We start from the raw sequence: 18,307 nt of genomic DNA, 5'->3' as shown, positions 1-18,307 counted from the left end.
TAATTTTGCACTGCAAAGAGTTATTCTATTTAGAACAGAGTAAAGGTTTTCTATTCCAATAACATGTGCTAGCTTTTATCTCTGTTCCACCGACTGAACATACAGAATAGCTACTTGTTCTGGCATTACTTATTAGACAGCAACAAAACTAAGTAAAACCTAGTTTTCAGATAAATACTCATTCCCTCCTAAGTTTTTTAGACACTTAAATATCATCACAATTGTGCTATGATGTTTTTTCAGTTTGTTCACAGAAGGCCTGGAAGTGAAGGACAAGTGAAGGACATGAAAGTTTTTAATAATCACTTTTGTTCAAACTGTTTCAATAAAGATATCATGAGGGCTATATCTTGTAGTCAGGAAAGTATTGTAGATTTGTGCTATTACGTGCATCAGCCTTCCAACTGAAACAACATCAAACTCCATGCTTGAGAAAAAGACCAACTTTACCACCTTATCTACATAATCTACAGCCATTAGGACAGATAAACTTACAATTCTGCATTTTCTTCCTCAATACATGCCTTTTTTTTCCTAATACTTGTAAGGGATATATATATAAAATACTGCAATAATATATGTCCAAATACAGGCAGAAATAAACCACAGTGGTATAACCACAATGGAGTTAATAATAATAATAATAAAAATAAAAGCTTAAGAATAGCATTAGTTTAAAAAAAAAATTTTAAAGAGTTCCTCAAATTGAAACGGTTCAATCAAAAATATTTTTACCCTTTTAAGATTGTCATACAAACAATGGAGCATAGAAATAAATCCCATTGATACTATCTGTTAAGTCTAGATGTTAAAATATAAAAGAAATAATAAAAAATTATTAACAATCAAATCAATCATTAAATAGTATAATGTGTATAGATGTATACTGTTATATGCATAGGTAGTCCCACTGTTCTTTTGTATATTCAGCTATGTGCTATTATAGTTTAAAATCACAGATGTTCTGTTAGGCTTAAACCTCTCATCTGTTTTACCTTATCAAAACTCCCACTTCTGTCTTTCAAGAGAGTTGGCCTGAAATAAACCAACAAAAAAACCAAGGCAAACTAACATAAAAGTCATAAGAAAAACTGAAAGCAAATAAATAAATTTGCAAAATGAATGAGCACAGCAAAATGAAGGAAGTTGTCAACATGCCACTTACAAAGTTTGGAATAATTCTAGAAACATCTTAAAGTTGAGGAGCAGTAATTCATAGCAAATCTGCATCACCTGTTACCTGATCCACCTAACGTGTTGACTGCAAGGGCTTGCTCTGTAATTGCACATGTAACAAAATATACACACAAGTAACTGTTAGTATTCGATTAAATCTATAGTACAATGAGTATATAAACATTTTAAATCTAGACTATTTCTTTTTTTGTAAAAAGACTACTTATTTTTCATATGAATTGAGAAAATATACTGGTTTTCCTCACCTTCTGAAAGAGGGAAGACCTCACACTTTGAAGAAGTGATTATTAAGTTGAAAGTGATATTTTCAGGATTGAAAATGATCTCAGTGCAGCCTATGTCCATTAATAGCTCACTATAAATACCCGATCATAAGATACTCTGGGACTTTCTCCATGTTTCTTTCATATAGGTTAGTTATGTTTAATAATCTGACCTGACAAATGGTGTCAGGAAAAGAAGGAATTAAAAATCCAGTTTCTTTGTAAAAACACTCGTTAAAATTTCTTGAACGAGAATGAGAACTCTAAATAGTAGCTATTACATTATGGACAGAAAATTCTTTAGTGCTTTCCTAAGAGAGTGAACTGAAGATACTGTAGATACTTACTTAAAAGAGTAAGTGTAAAAAGAAAAAATAAAAACAATAAAAGTAAACATAAAAAAGCAAATAAAACCAAGTACGAATGCTATGAAAAATTACTATGTGTTTCTGATTGCTTAATCACAATTCTTATAAATAGAAAAGCAAACAAAAGATAAATATATAGAGTCTTTAAACGAAAAAGCACAGGTTCAGAAAGACAGACCTACGCCGAAAACTTATGCTGGTTTAATACACAATAAGCACAGACACAAAGGACATAGATGCCTAGTTATAATAGTGACGGTAGGATGGAGTGAGACTTTCATGTGCTTAGTTTACTCCTACCATATTTTACAGAGGGATCCTTACAACAAAATTATGATGGCTGTGGCTGAATGCAAGGTGGAAATAGTTCTCTGCTAGAGGAGATCTAGGAAGAATGAGAAAATTTTTTTTTTTTTTTTTTTTAAGGAAACAAAAGTGCAGAATTAGTGAAGGAACTGAAACTGGACTGCCTCTCTGGAGCAATAGGGAAACAGATAACATTTTATAGCAGGTGGTCATAAGGGAGGTTTTATCATTTATTCTTCACAGAAACTATTTGGAAAAAAAAACTTACAAAAATCAGAATATCTGAATTAAATCTTGAAAGGATTAAATTGCTGAGGAATGAAGTCATCAGAAGTACCGACTATAGACAGTTAAACAATTTCTCAAACTGCAGTCTTCACTGTTGCTATGACAGAACATAGGCTATACAGAAATCCAGATTGAAATCCCAAAACTTACTACCTACTAGCTTTCCACTCACATAATTCAGCACTCTTAATGCTTCAAGTTCATTACCTGTAATGTTTCTCTCAGAAAGTGCAGACTATTTTCATTTTCCATTAAGATATATGTTGTGGTATTCAAGTAATGCATAAAATTGATGTTTACCCATCAATAATATTACCAAAGGCTAAAATCCTAGCTGTATCTTCTATAGATTGTAAGGATGCTAATAATAATACATAATTATTTAAGACAAAATATTGAGGATCAGAAAATATTTTAGTATCAAAAAAGTCCAGATGTTTCTTTTACACAGGATGTTCTACTTCCTCTATAGGCCAACGACAAGAATGGGATCTTGTGAAGTCTGAATCTGAACTGTCCAAAGTTAGTCATCCAGCTGGCAGAGCAACGCAACACCTCGCTTGATCCAGTGTTGGACTGGTTTATCCGTGTTAAGCATCAGAGCAATGACGAAGTTAGTAGAATGTCCAGTAGTAGATAAGACTCCTTTACGCTCACTTGTCTTGTAGAGTGGGCAAACATACGCATTAGATTTCTTGATGTCCGATTTTGCAGCTTCAAAAAAAAACCAAAATAATATACTACATTCAGCAGATCTATTGATAGAAACATAATCTACATACAAATATTAAGTATTCACAGTAACATCCTTAAAGCTAAGTAAAAATGCAAAACTGTTTTGTGAGTAACATAATAAAATTATCTGGCTTTTTTGTGTGTTTTCTTTTGTAGTTTGTTTTGGTTTTAAACCCAACTAATTTAACTACAATTTGTTTTCAGGACCGGATGCCTTTCTGTGATTCTACCAGCTTTGTAATCATTCAAAGACACATTAAAATCTGAACAGTTACTTATTTAAAGCACAGTTTATACGCAAGCTTTTAACAGCTCCACAAGAATTCTGGTCCAGCAGCCACAGAACCTAACTGCAATTCAATCACCTGAGATCCCAAGGATGCAGCTCAGCAGGAACTCTTTGTATGCCTAGACTGCTTACATGCAACTCGTGCAAAGTCTAAAGTCATGCATATTTGAACAGATTCATCCAACCGTAAGAGAAAGCAGGGGCAGAAAAAGTGGAAACTTTATAAGACTGCCTATTAGCTAATAACATGTAAGTTGTAACAGTTGCAGTAGAAAGTCCTGCTGAAGTGAATAAACAAAACCAGGGATTTACTGCTCCTGATCAAAGAAAACAAGAGTTATGGAAAATATCTTACTAGTATGACAGACAACTAGCATAGCAGCTAAAAATAACCTGAGCAAACCTTGCTAAATCATGTGAGGTAAAACACTGAGTCTCTGTAAGTCAACTAAAAGTTCTCCTCAACTTGAGTAGAGCCAGGAATTCAAGCACCATGTGCTTTCCTACCCAAATTAATTTTTGGTTGAAAAATAGATTGGGCAGCACCTAAACATATTTATAAAAAAATTCATTTAGCTAGTCCTTTCATCTAATTCATAATTATAAACATCTGTGGCGAAAGGGACAGGCCTATTGCTCAGATGAGATGAAGCTAGTAGGACCAGTTTTTAATGTAAAAGTCATAGGTCAGATGCACTTGACTTCTGTGCACAGTTGGGTAACTTTGGTGAGGGTAGGAGCATCGATCTGTAAAAAAGGAATTCACTGTTGCAACTTCTTGTTGAATAGCTCACACTTCAGAGAAATTATACTCACTTGGCTTTATCCAAATGATTGGCATCATATCAAAGAGCAATTTGGGATACTGCTCAGCTAACATTCCCCTGGTGAGAGAAAGCAACAAAGTAATTATTTGTGGCTTGGTGTTAACTGAAGAGGGGTTTGGTGTGTGTTTTTTTGGTTATTACTTGCTTGGGGTTTTTTGGTTTTTTCCTTCTCCATTTTCCGTGCATGAAAGAGTATTTCATTTGGTGTGTTATTTCAACAATATGAAAAGTATCACTTAAAATTTTTAAACAAATCTTGTTTAAGCACCTAGGAAAGCTTTCCAGAACCATAGTAAAACACTTTGTTACTGACTTGGTCCTGTCCCAGCGAGCTCCATCTAAAAATAATCCGTGGATATAAACACCATCTTCTGGTGCAGTATCAGCAGTATCCTGAGGAATAACCTAGGAGAAATAAGTGTTCCATGTTATTAAACGTTCACAGCTGTTTGCTTTTTGAGGTATTATGCTAATAGCCACTCTTCAGAAGATCAATCCAAACTGAGAATAATATAGTAATACCTTCCTTTCAGTACCACTTTTATACAAAACTATAAAGACAGCAGATTTCTGTGGGTTTTTTAATTACCTTTATTGTAGGTTAGAAAATAAGGCTTTAATCACACAGACAAACATGTTACTCTATAGGCTATTTTCTTGAGTGGAGGTCCAGGTCCAATGAGAAAACTACTTTTAATATAACTCTTTTACGGATGTTATTTAACATGCCTACCTTACCAAAGAATTAAATGTATGTCTTCAAATTGCAGTGAGTTAGCTGCAAAATGAACCTTCCAGTCAGAATTTACTTACTACATCTCACTGCAAAATCAGGACTCGGATTAACAAAGGATGCATTTATAATTTCTCCCTACCTGAAATTCATATCCCAGAAGGTCAATAGGGATCCTGTGTTTCCTAGCATAGTTTTGCATAGCTCCAGTTAAGAAAGCTTGAGTAAAATAGAATCCTGACAGCCAAAAAACTGTGGGCTTCCCTAATTCATACCAATCCTGGAAAGTGAAAAATGACACATTCAATAATCAGAAAGAGACAAATCCAGTATTGTTTGACCATTTTCTACATAACTGTACTCAGAAAATCTAAGCGAAATCTATCACTCCTTTCCCAATGCTCCTTTAACGTAAATTACAAATTATATGAAGACGTAGATTAAATAGTTGGTAGTACTGCCTCTTGTACATTACCTGTAAAAATTTCAGCCTTTCTAGAAAATCTAGAATATAGCTCCCTAATGGTTTTAGACTTGGATATGAACGTTTCGCCCAATTCTCAGGAACTTTTCCAATAAGTAGACTGCCACACAGAGCCTCCAGTTCAGCATCCATAACAACCAGTCCTTTAATGGCTTTCTTCAGGTTAATTAGCGTAATACGAATAGTTCGGATTAAACTAGAATTTAAAAATAAAACAAAATTTTCACACATTTTGCATGATCTGTAAAACACAACATCCTCCATGGATTATGAAGCCATCTACAGAACTTGTATAGCTGCTATATAACTGCGCAATTAGCCACATCTGTAAAGTCATGGATTTGTGCATTTGTGACAATTCATTTAAGACTAGGAACAGTTTAATAAATTATTTTGTTATATCTGATAATACTCTGTATTTGTTGGTAAGAGAATAAATTTGGAACTCCAAATGTATACACCGTATACTAGATGAAGGAAAAAGGTTTAGATTACAAAAGAAGAGGTGGGTAGGGTCTGCAACAAAGGAAAACTGGGAGACTGAAGGCCAGAGAGCATTATTGAAAGTTTAGGAGAAAATGAAGTGGGAGACATGAAGAGACAAATAGAAGAGGGGGAAGAAAGAATGGAGGAGCAGGTGAAGATAAGAAAGAAAATTAGGAAACAAAGTCAAAAGAGAGACTGGGGACCCAAAGAGAAAAATAAAAGTGATTATAAGTTTGTAGTGCTTGGAGAATAATTGTGAAAATAAGGTATAGGAAGAAAGGCATCAGGGAACGGGAAAAAAAGGAATAATTTAAAGCAGAAGCATATGAGACAAGAAATAAGCAGAAATATTTCCAACTATCAAGGAAAATGTTTCTTAAACTATAACTGTGCGTTTATTATAGTTTCTAACCCCTTTACCCTACAGGTCATAAATACGAAGAAAATAAAATATAATTGAAGATAAAGATGGTGAACGAGAAAGTGAAGTTAAAAAAAACTCCAAACATAAAAATATTGTTCACATTCTCTTTTCCAAGTGCCTCCTCAGACTCCCTTCTTCTGTCATGTATTTTCCTCTTTCAGTTCATTTTGCCACTAGATCATTTTTCCTGACATCTATCCTACATTCTGACTTTCCACAAGGAATAATGATGCTTGGACTGCAGATATCACTGCAGACAATTAGAAGGGAACAAATAAATGAATAAAATATTTCACACAACATGGGGTTTACAGCGTACGATTTGCAGGAAAACTTTTTCTGCAAATGGAAAGATTTTGGTTACATTAAATAAAATATAACACTCTTACTTGTTAAATCTTTCCATTTCTTGCACCAACACAGTGTTCATACTTTCTTCATATCTCACAGGATATTTACTTAGGCAACTTTCAATGTCAAAATCATTTGGAAGCTGTAAATGACAACATATTTGGAAATCATGCCATATATCATTATGCATCAGTATTATATTAAAAGTATGCAGATGTAAAAAACTGCAGGGTAATAGATACCATTAAACTTTCTGATGAGTATCTTATCAATACAGTATTTAGCAGTTCAATCTAAACAAAAATTATGGGTTTTTTAAAGTGATATTTATCTTTTAAAAACCACCTAGAATTTTTCATACCATGAAAAGTTATGAATACATTTCAATTTTATTAATTTTAATCTTGTTCACGTGAATAAATCACTGTTCTTCCAAAGTTTACTCTGCTTTCTCTCTCTGTCTCCCATCTCCTATCTATTTATTACTTTCATGTTGCATTAAATCCCTCCCAGGAGGTTTTTCCTCCAACACAAAATCAATTTGACACTGAAGATTCTAGTTAAAGAATTTCTGCTTTGTAAAAAGATAAATTGGAATCACTGGTGTAATACAATACCTTGCTGAGAATATCATCTGCAATTTCATAAAGAGTGCTGTCACCACCTCCAGAAGTTCCCTGAGTGCCTCCTCCTTGTGTTAAAAGCAGAGATTCAAAGAGGATCTTAGTCTGCTGAAGATCTTTTGAAATATCCACATTTTCATGCAAACCAAATACCTCTGGCTGCTGACTAAAGGGAAGACTCTAAGACAAAATAAACAACAAACATCTACATGAGATAAAGCAGCAGGCTTGGAATTAGATCAAAGTCTTCTTTAAGAAGCAGAGTGAAAAACTACCACTGACTTTAATTGAAGGTGGATAAGGACCTTAATGGTAGGTATTTGCAGACAGTATTATTGGTGATAGAGCCATCACCTCACTTACAGAAAGCCATTCCATTCCAAGGAATTCTTGATTATCTATGCTAGGCCCTCCTGTTTACCTACTGACTCCCTCTGAGAAACGTTCTAGATCATGGCAAGGATCATACAAGGAAGTTAGGCAAGAAGCCAAACACACAGTTTAATGTGCTGCAGAACTACCTTTTCAACACAGAGAAGCCTTTAAGGATTGTTTTTTAGTGCATCATCATTTTAACAGTTCAAAATCTTGTTGCTACTTTTTACCTTAATAAACTCAATGTAGTCCTCATATGTGCCTTTTGGTGGAGCATAATAGTTGCCACTGGGAGAAAAAGTGTAACGAGGATTCTCAATTATATCTGGATTGTAGAAGTCATCCAGCATTGTCAGCAGTAAACGTCTGTCCCAGTCATCTGTCACTCGACCTCCATAGTTGCACTCACCAGTTAGGTAAGACACAGCTTCAAAAGGAACATGGCTATATTCATTTATGAATAACTGAAACAGAAGACACGAGCAATTCTAGAGACAAAATATCTGCAGAACAAGTGTGACCTACAGACTAAAGGGTTGGAAGCTATAGTGCATGCAAAACCACAGTTTATGGAGTTTTCGCCCTAAGTGTTGGAAATTCGAATTCTGAAACCCTTTTTCAGGTAAAATTTCTGTTTAAAATAAAGAGGAGTTAGTAGTAAAAGCCTCTTCTAAATATCCAAATTAGTAAGTAATTCAAGTAATTCTTTAATTATTTTTAAGTGGATAGTTTTTCCAGTCTAAACTTTCTAGATGGACACTTTTCTGTGTCATAAAGAAATATGCATTTCATGTAATTTTTCTTCCAATTTTCAGAACCCTCTGATCTCTTTCCTTAACTTCTTGATAACTTTTCCAACTGTTCAGCCTCAGCTTCTGTAATTCACAGGTTTAGCTCTACTGACTTTTCTAAACAGGGTCTGGAGAAGACTCAAGGTCAAGCAGTGTTCAGAATTTCGTTTTAGGGAAGGAGAACAGTCTGAGGCTCTGTTTAACTAACAGTCTATATGTAGAAAAAAATAATTCCTCCTCCTAACCACAAAAAACACCATAATAGGTGACTGTCACTGACATGTTGTTACTTAAAACACAGTGAAGTCTTATATATGACAATTTTAACTCTTGTTATACTCATATATACTCATTATATTCCATACATCTATATGAATCTAAATCTCACAAAGGACAATTTTAAATTTTATTTCATTTGTAATTTTGAAAGTATTTATAATATGATTGACATTCTTTGCCTTTGTAGCTGAACTGAAGCCATGAAAATCTAGGAACATTTGATGTAGCATAAGTGTATTGCTCCTTTTTGACTATCAGCTTGTTCCTATGCTTCGCAAGATCTGAGTTAAAGGTAGTAATATAAGATTCTACCTGCAGCTGTCTGATACTGATTCGCAAGTCTGATTCATTAAATCCATAGGGTATATTCCAACCAAGAGGCCCAAATTTTCTTCTCTCCTGAACAAGAGCATGGAAAAAACAAACTCCAAAGAGCAGTTTCTCCCATACCTTTGAGAAAAACAAAACAACAAAGTATTATTAACTAGCCTATATGCTCATGCCAGTCTGTAACTTACATAGAAAACACACCATTTGGTTAACACACTCCATCTGTGTGTACAAATACTGTACAAATACAGGCAACTATTAAGTACGCTGTGGTTATTTGACTTGGGAACAAATACACACATAGCTGCCACATATGCAAGCACATTTAGCTAGTTCCTCAAGTACCATTACACAAGATTCTTTTCTTCTTCCATGTAAAGGGCAGCTGACTTTGTAAGAATTCAAATAGCACCAGATACTTACTTTTAAGGCTCATTAGACAAACACAAAATACAGATGCATTGTTTAATATAAGTCCTTAGATGCACCCACTTATACCTACGTATATTGATTACCACATTCATATCTCTGAGTAATCCCACTGGTTTTTCACTTCCTTCATAGGTAATGATTAGCTAAGTGGTTTATCACTTACTAGTAAGATGTATGGGCACTGCAGTACTGGTCCCTGGTAGCAAGAAAAGACCTTTTCAGTGCTTACCATCTCAATAATGATAGCTATGCCCTACTAATTAATGCTCAGAGTTTAAGTACATTGTGTAATATGTGTGTGTAATTGGTATGTAATTTAATAAAGCTTAAGAAACCATTTAAAATATTGCCACATGAAACTACCTGGCAGTAATTCTCAACTAATCATCTTTATCATTGCAAAACCTAAACTCACAACCATAGTAAAAATTTTAGCTTATAATATTCACTGGACAGAAATCAGTGTATCTGTGGAAAAGAAAAAAAAAAAAAAGAAAGAATAAAACTGTCAAAAGATAGGTACATTACCAGCTCCTTTTCTGGGCATCCAGAGAAGAATGCAGGATCAGAAATAGGATCAGAAAGAAATGACTGCAGTAGGTTTAACCGGAGACCAGTAGGAGGTTCATTTGTCATCTTCACTCCATTCTGCAGAATGTTTACTGGAAACTAGAAATAAAAAATAGCAAAACTCCATTCAGAAAGTGTGGAATAGATGCTATATTGTTATAACAATATATTATTACTCTGTGTTTGTTATATAAGCAATTATCTGTAAGAAATTACATTTTAAACATTAGAAGCTTTTAGAAAAAATTCTCAAAGGCATAAAGAAAGTAAGACCTTGCTGTAAACAACAAACCTATATTTTAAAATGTTTTCTTGGTATTCAACACCTTATAAATAAAATGCAAAATTAATTTTTTTAATTTATGTGAAACAAAACCTCGGTGATGGCATAAAAACTTATTATAAACGCTGGCGAAATGCAGTTCCATTCACTAGTACACAAAATATTACATATCACAATATCAAAATATTAAAAAGGAAGCTTGGTATTACTATGTTTATTATTATTTTCTAAATGTACTTTCTTAATTAAATTATCTCTTCAACAGCCTCATGGTATTTCAGAAAAGTTCTGTATCATCAGCTCATTCAGGGATACGAATATTTCCAAAAAATATCATCAACTTTTCCTTTCCCCAAATACAGAATATTTGGCAATGCATGTACCTTTGGTGAAGGGTAACTAGTAAGCCAAAGTCTGAAGACTGGATGACATTTTTCGCTGTTAAACTCTTCACATATTTTCTCCAGCATTGGCATCCAGGAGACAGCTAAATGACAATTTTGTAAACAAACCCAGGTTCCTTCTTCCATTCCTTTTTGAATCATCTTTGTAGCTATAGGTCCTTGTCCTTGTCCTAATGAGATGGACTGAAACTTATTTCCAGCCATCTCTCTGTCATTTGCAAATTTCAGGAGGCCTTGAACAGAAAGCATAAGATTTTAGCATTTCTTCATTAAAAAAAAGTTATGTCAGGAAAAAAAAAATTTAAATTTTTTTATTACTATTGTGTTAAAAGGTACATCTAATAAGATGGTACAACTTTGATATAGAGTGTAAAATTTATTCAGTTTAAAATACCATTCCCATTTTTAGGGAGCAAAGAATTTTACCAGTGTGACATGAGGCACACAAATCTACTTGCACTAAGTGCAAAACAATCCTCGTTGTGTATTGAAGGGGAAATTCAGGTCCCTAATCTGAAAAGCTGTACTACGCTTTTGCTTTCTCTTTCTGTGTATACTTACTAGACATGGGATCTGCTCCTGGAGATAGCACAAATAGTAAAGGGACTGTAGAATTTGAATCTAAGTAACTTTTTGTTAGATCAAAAGGTGGTGGCTCTACAAATTTCTTCCCCAGTTTATCAGTTACAAATGTTGTTATAGCTGGACCAATCTGGTAAAAAAAGTAAATAAAACCATTAACATAAATTAAACATAACTGGATATTTGACAGCACCTTTTATGTACCATATATTAGTCAAATTCCTGAGCCTACAGACACCTCTCTGCTTTGCACAGATTTAAGACTAGTCTTGCAGAACGCTTCAGGAGCAAAGATTTCACCTCTTGTAGACACCCCCCCTCTTTTTTTTTTTTCCTTACAAGAGGAAAAATAATGCTTTTAGAAAATAACGTACCTCATATAACCAATATTAAATTACAGTAAGACTTTAATTAAGGCTTTACCTGATGTGGAGGACCATCACATTCCCCCTTAGTAAATATTAATGTTATTATTTTTAATTCATTCTAAGGAGTAACTGCAATACATACTTTAAATCCTAACATTGATTGTTCCTAAAGTACATCCAATACAATTTGCTAAGTGCACCAAAGGTAGAATGTGTTAAAAATTCACTTTGGCTGTTCAAATAAACACATTTGATCTCTCTTTGCCTTGGAACCCTTTGTATGAAAGCAGATGGTACTGGATACTCTGTGTATTTTTTCAGGCTAATATATCCTGCTCTCAAGTATATAACAGACTAAACATGAACAAGCACTTGAAGAAAACTAGAACAATGAGTATACTCTGAAAGATGCATTAAATCACGTCAGACAAAAGATGTCAGCTGATGCTTGCAGTGTTTGTATTGCTCAACTGAAAAATAAGAACAGCATTTATTTTCTTAATGAAGCAACAGATTAGTTATTTTAACAACCAGTGCAAACTACGCTACAAGACACGGAACAGTCTACAAACACTTGATGACAGATCACGTTACCTTGTCTGGTCTTAAGCACCGAAGAATTATCATCTTTTGTAATTCATTTAATGTATTACTCAATTGTTCTGGCAACGGAAAGCTTTGTGGCTCTTTGCTGTCATAAATTTTTTGCCATTCACCTATATTTTCAGAGATGTGACTCCTAGAGAAAAAAAGCACTTGCAATTACTGTAAATACCTGGAGTCTGTTTTCTGATGTTTATCAGAAGCCAATTGCATTGTATTGTCAAACAAGCCACTCCACATCTACATCACCAAATAATCCTACAGTTGAGCTTCTCCATGCTGAAAAGTGAAAAATCTTTTCCCACCATGCTATTGCAGACATACAAGACTCCACCTGAAAGGTTCCGAGTTGACAATAAATTCTGCCTATTCCTCCAGCCAGCACTGCTTGGACCTTCAAAGGTCTGGGTGAATTTTCTGCCTCTCCTATTTCATGAAAACTCTACTCTTTACCTGAAGAAAATGACCAGGAAATTCAACCAGGGAAAAAAATTTTTTTTTTTCCACGCAACATGCAGAGTATGTCCTCTGCAATGGGACAACTTCCAGACTGTTTAAAGACTGGATCATCATCCAAATTGCTACTAAAACTTCAAAGGGGGAAAACCACAAAACAGCCCCAAACAATGTCTTCTAAGAGAGCAGTGTTTCCACAATTGGATCCAAATCCTCCAAATATTCGGGCTCTGTCAGCTATTTATATACAAGACTTGTACAGCCATGCTGGCTCCAGAATTTAGGGTTAAATTCTATTTAAATCCAGGGTGAAATTGTCCTGATTTCAAGAGATTAGATTTTACCAGAAAAATTCCTCGCCTGGCACTGCAGTGGAATTTTGCTACCTATACTTCCTTTGGCCTCCACTGACCCCCTTGAAACACTGTTTCTCTACCATGGAGACATTCCAAAAGAAAAGGTTCTTTAGGGAATGCTTCAAATAATTTAGAAAAATAGTTTAATTAAATAATATTACAATTAGCCAACCGACTGTTTGACTTATTTAAGTGAAGCAAACCTAATGATAAAAAAGGGGCTGGTTTTACCATATTGGCATTCTGGCACTGGTTTGGAAAACATACAGGAAATATTTCTTTCAGCATGTTACACATGCTTTGGTCAAAAACAATTAAGGCTAATTCACATCAACATTTTACTATACCTCAGTCCTTTCAAAGCTGGGATTTCACTTGCACGACATAATTCATCCCAGCTCTTATCTGGTAGCCAAGATGGATCTGGATTCTTATACTTATTCTTGAGACCCACACCCCCAGTTAGTAAGAACATAAACTCTTGATGTTCTATTTCATTTTTAGCCCTATATTAAAAAAAAAGATGGATAATATTCAGTTACTGAAATACGATTTTACATAATATAAAGAGTTGTTTAAAATTAATTACACTTCACTGCCATTTAGTAATACTTCTACTGCAGTAGCAGCTGAAATCAGATCTCAGTATTCTATATAGTTAAAAAACTGTATGGTAAAAATGACTGATTAAGACTATAGTAAGGGTTTCAAGGGGTAAATGGTAAATATCTGCTTATTTGTTTTTAAAAGTGCAATTATTCCTGATTTTTAAAGGCTTTATAGAAAATAATGGGTTCTGGGAATACAGTAGCTTTACAAATTGGCCCAGGAAGAATGGTCCATATACAGACATGTACACATTGTAATTAAATAAGTATGCACATGATGGTTGTGATCGTGCAATTTTGAACTTATCTTTCCTTTCACAATGTAGTCACACAAAATCACAAAAAAAACAGGAAGACTAAGCTGAAAAGCCTGTGGAAGAGGGAAGACTGCAAGCGAGACCTCATGATGTATGCAGAAGGATAAAAGAGAAAGAAGAGAGAAAATTAAAAACAAAGACAAAAGCTTGCTGGGATGGCACATTACTGTCAGATTTCTTTCTAAAACGTTTTCTTAAATAACAGCAATTGTTCCTGACATAGGATGCTATGTAGCACTACCCGGGTCCTTTAAAGGGAGTCAAAGATGTATCATTGACAAAACCATTGATTTTAATAAGCATAGGAACATTCCTTATGTAAAATGTCCAAAGCCTATACATAGTAGTGATGCATGTACTCACATTCTCCATCACTTGTAAATATTATCAGTATTAGAAAACCCCAAATATTCATGATATTACTCCAAAGGCTATATTATCAATATGCACGAGAATACGTTATCTCAGCAATACCTTTTTCCACTATAAGAAAATCATTAGTTTCTGTTATTAAAAGAGACTTCACAAAAATGGGCTTACATGAGAAGATTACAACATAGCAAAAACGAGAAGAGCAGCTTGTCCTTTTCAAACAGTGAACGACACACATTGCAATACAAATTGTATGTAAAGTGGTCATTTAGATATCGAAGTCGCTTCTCCAAAATTTTGGATTTGTTACTAAAAAGAAAAGAAGTGAGAAACTGAGACTTCAAATTGAATAACTTAGGCAAATCAGTTAAGAACTCTAAATCTATTTAGGGTTGCAGAGGAATTATATTAGGCCCACATGCTCCACAATGGTCTTAGATGCCCATTTCACCCAAGTTTCAATTATACCCAATGTTTTACAGCTCTTTTAAAAGTCCCAAGCAAAATAATGATCTGAAATCAATTTGCCAGTTAGGTGGTGCACTCATAGTGTTTGTAATGGAGCCTAGTTCAGAATCAGACTTCACCCGTTCTGTAAGTCACATTCTTAAAAACACTTAAATAAAGCACATGCTTACAGTTCATTGTTTGCTCAAACAGTAATTAAAAAGAGCATTTACTTCATTAACAAATCACATTTTGTTTCAAAAACCTGCATTTAACAAGGCATAATAGGTACATGGTTTCAAAATGGAGGGAACTGTTTATAAGAAGAGAAGGAAAACACTTTATTTTACACCAGAAAAGACTGTATTTACCTATCATGAATAGAGTTGATGAAGAGGTTAACAAACCAACTAAGGGAGTACTGGTACATGGGATCAATGTTTGCCAAGTCCGCAATACTAAAGAACAGCACTGATGAATGCGTTGCAATAGGCCGATAACCTTCTCGAGATTCGGCTATTTTAAGTTCTGTTTTCTCTGCAATCTAAATATGAATAGTAGTTGATAAAGAAAAGCTTTCAATATTCTCTTTTGTACAAAAATATTACTACTTAATAACATTATTAAAATACTTACATACAGCACTTTATAATGCCAGAGTAAGACAACTTTTATGTTCCAAAATGCACAGTCACAGTAAGTGATAACTACACTAGGTAAAATGAGTACTTGCCCTTAACATAGTACTGCCTGATCTATTTACGTATACTACAGGATGCAATAGACAAAACAAAGGACAAAGGAGGCACAATGGTTTCAATGCATCATTTAGCACCAAAAGTATCAATCTTTATCTCTGCAATATTCAAAACAATACTTTGAATATAAAGAAGTTTTTCAAAATTTGACCATCAGACATATTCTGAGATTGCATTTGATAGGCATTAACAAAGAGGAGAAAGGCCAACAGCAGCTTGAAGGAAACACTACTATTGGATTTCTGTTAAGTCTATAGTAATTAAAAAAAATAAAAATATTTATTCTCTTACCAATGTTATTTAGCTCTCATTGAGTTCAGCTGGTATTTTTTGCATTAAGTATAACAAAAGAATCTGCGTTTGCATACCTACGTTGGTCACCCAGATTATTAATGTCTCCCTGAATATTTTTGTTGTTTTAAAAAATTAGTTTCTTCTTTTATCCTAACATGTTACCTTAACTTCAAAATTTGTTACTTCTCACCCAGTCCTTACAGATAGATACATATTATTTAAATATTCTTAATTGGAGACTTAATAAACCACCAGTGAAGATGTGAGAAGGGATCTAATTTTATTTCTCTTCACATTTCACAAGCACAGAATTTCCTCCTTACACTTTGCATCTAATTTGCATTCCTTCTGCTAGCTGCAACTTTTAACATTTAATTTCTACGTACTGTTAACAAAAACACATATACACACTCCTCACCTGCTGTTTTTTTGTGATCTCATTAGCCATTATTTTAGCAGAATCCAAGACCTCGATAGCAGTCTCGTCTTCCAGAATGTTCCCTTCAGATGAATGTAAGGTTTCTAAAATTTTCTTCTCAATTTCTTTTAGATGCTTTTTATTGGCTGCAGATTGAAGGATGAGAGCATTTCTTTCCTCTTCTAATTCTGGTCTAATGAAAAAAACAAATACCATAAAAACAGTCAATGTTCATCTTCCACTGACTGTAAAGAAGACTCCCTCTTCGTAGAATAAATATTTGTGAATGCTCTCTTCAGTTTAAATAGGTTGTTACTGTTCAGCATGTGTTTATAATTCTGAGTATAGATTTCTTTGCATAACTTCAGTTCAGTATTTGGAAATGATGGTCCAAACTTTAACATCATAGCATTTTGCACATGTCAGTACATCCTAGTTTTCCTTCATTGTATCTCTTCTTCCTGAAAAAACTCCATGTGATATGTGGAGTAAGTTTACTGCTGGAAACGCTTTTTTAGCAAACAGAATTTAGCCTAATTGTATAGCCATTTCTGTACAACCTACAAACTACTTCTCTGTATCTCTGTGAGGGTTCAGATAAGACCCATAATCAGTTTCAGAGGTAGTGTGCATTTCTTTCATATGAAATTAAAACTAAATCCTCATAATTCTGCATCCTTGTCTGGAAGCTCAGTCAAATTGCAAAAATCACAATAATGACTTAAACTTCAAATAATATTTAAATAGTTTTCTAACATGAAAGGAATATTTCAGGAAAAAACTGCCATGAAAAAACAATGATTTTACATCTGCTATTTTAATTAACTTGTGGACACTTAACCCACAGTAAACAAGACAATCTGTTTTCCTAACAAACTTTTTAGATACGACAACTAGAAAAACAACTTCTTTTTTTTTTTAAAGCTGTTACTGAGCAACATTTACACCATGTAACATTCATTTTGCTTTCCAATAAATTAATCTCTCATTTCCTTGGAATTATGCCATAAAAACTTTAAATGGCTATTTGCCATAAAGAGAGACTTACCTCTCTTTTGCTACGACAATACCTAGCAATTGGTCTTCAAGTCCCTCTGGTGTTATCATAAAATTGAGTAAAGAAACTTTTGTAGCAAGTTCAGGCATATAATGTGGATTTCTCAGTTTTGTGGTAATAAAAAACTTGAAATCACTGGAATACTCAATAATGGTCTCACCAAGCCTGATATACTCCATGCCTCCTAAAGTTGAGATAAGAAAAAAAAAAAAACTTTTTGATTAAATAAAAGCTAATTTCTTGTCAATGACAAATTTCCTGAGAAGGAACAATAAATGAATAAATAAATAAATAAATAAACAAACAAATAAATAAATAAATCTGATACTCCGAAAAATTCTCACAGACTTCAGTGAGGCCACATTTTACTCTTAGCAGATGAAATCCAGTCAATCCAGTTACTACCATAATTTCAATGTGCATATACAATACTGGAGATGGCAACAGAGCACCATGGAATTATTCTTAAACATGATATTCTTACAGACTATTCTTTCCTTGAATTACCTGTCTGACATAGGAAACTAAAAAAACCCCCAAAAAACAAAACCAAAGGGATAAAAAGTGTTTGAGCTTTTCTCTCTCTCTCTATTTTTTTTAAGTATGAATGTGAAAACCAGGAAAGGTAAACTATGCAAGAAGGAAGGAAAACATATTTGTGCTATTCTGCAATTTTTCTCCTTATCCAGGAGAAAACAAAGAAAAGTTTTAAAACCAAATTCATAGCTACTTAGCAAGTTCCAGAGAAACACAGGAAAATTGTGCCTTAACCAACATGTCTTGACAACTTTTCTTGATTTGTGCAAAATTTAGTAAATATTAGTATTAGACTA

General features: G+C 33.9%; 1 protein-coding gene across 1 annotated transcript in view; it reads right to left on the bottom strand.

The window, feature by feature from the left end:
* Nucleotides 1-2,945: 2,945 nt before the first annotated feature.
* DNAH12 (dynein, axonemal, heavy chain 12) overlaps nt 2,946-18,307 on the bottom strand; it is a 71,812-nt gene continuing 56,450 nt past the window's right edge. Inside the window, exons 56-73 of the mRNA XM_010573668.1 lie at nt 17,466-17,658; nt 16,418-16,610; nt 15,319-15,491; nt 14,669-14,809; nt 13,551-13,709; nt 12,383-12,527; nt 11,400-11,550; nt 10,818-11,071; nt 10,110-10,250; nt 9,132-9,269; nt 7,980-8,213; nt 7,369-7,554; nt 6,790-6,893; nt 5,482-5,686; nt 5,149-5,286; nt 4,587-4,678; nt 4,263-4,330; nt 2,946-3,136 (exon numbers count right to left, since the gene is read on the bottom strand). Of these exons, the coding sequence (XP_010571970.1) occupies nt 2,946-3,136; nt 4,263-4,330; nt 4,587-4,678; nt 5,149-5,286; nt 5,482-5,686; nt 6,790-6,893; nt 7,369-7,554; nt 7,980-8,213; nt 9,132-9,269; nt 10,110-10,250; nt 10,818-11,071; nt 11,400-11,550; nt 12,383-12,527; nt 13,551-13,709; nt 14,669-14,809; nt 15,319-15,491; nt 16,418-16,610; nt 17,466-17,658 (2,906 nt within the window). The remainder of the gene's footprint in view (nt 3,137-4,262; nt 4,331-4,586; nt 4,679-5,148; nt 5,287-5,481; nt 5,687-6,789; nt 6,894-7,368; nt 7,555-7,979; nt 8,214-9,131; nt 9,270-10,109; nt 10,251-10,817; nt 11,072-11,399; nt 11,551-12,382; nt 12,528-13,550; nt 13,710-14,668; nt 14,810-15,318; nt 15,492-16,417; nt 16,611-17,465; nt 17,659-18,307) is intronic.

This window comes from Haliaeetus leucocephalus, unplaced genomic scaffold (assembly GCF_000737465.1).
Source record: "Haliaeetus leucocephalus isolate CR32 unplaced genomic scaffold, Haliaeetus_leucocephalus-4.0 Scaffold2, whole genome shotgun sequence".
NCBI lineage: Eukaryota > Metazoa > Chordata > Aves > Accipitriformes > Accipitridae > Haliaeetus > Haliaeetus leucocephalus.
Note: the sequence above shows the minus strand (reverse complement) of the source record. Positions and strands in the feature narration are given on the sequence as shown.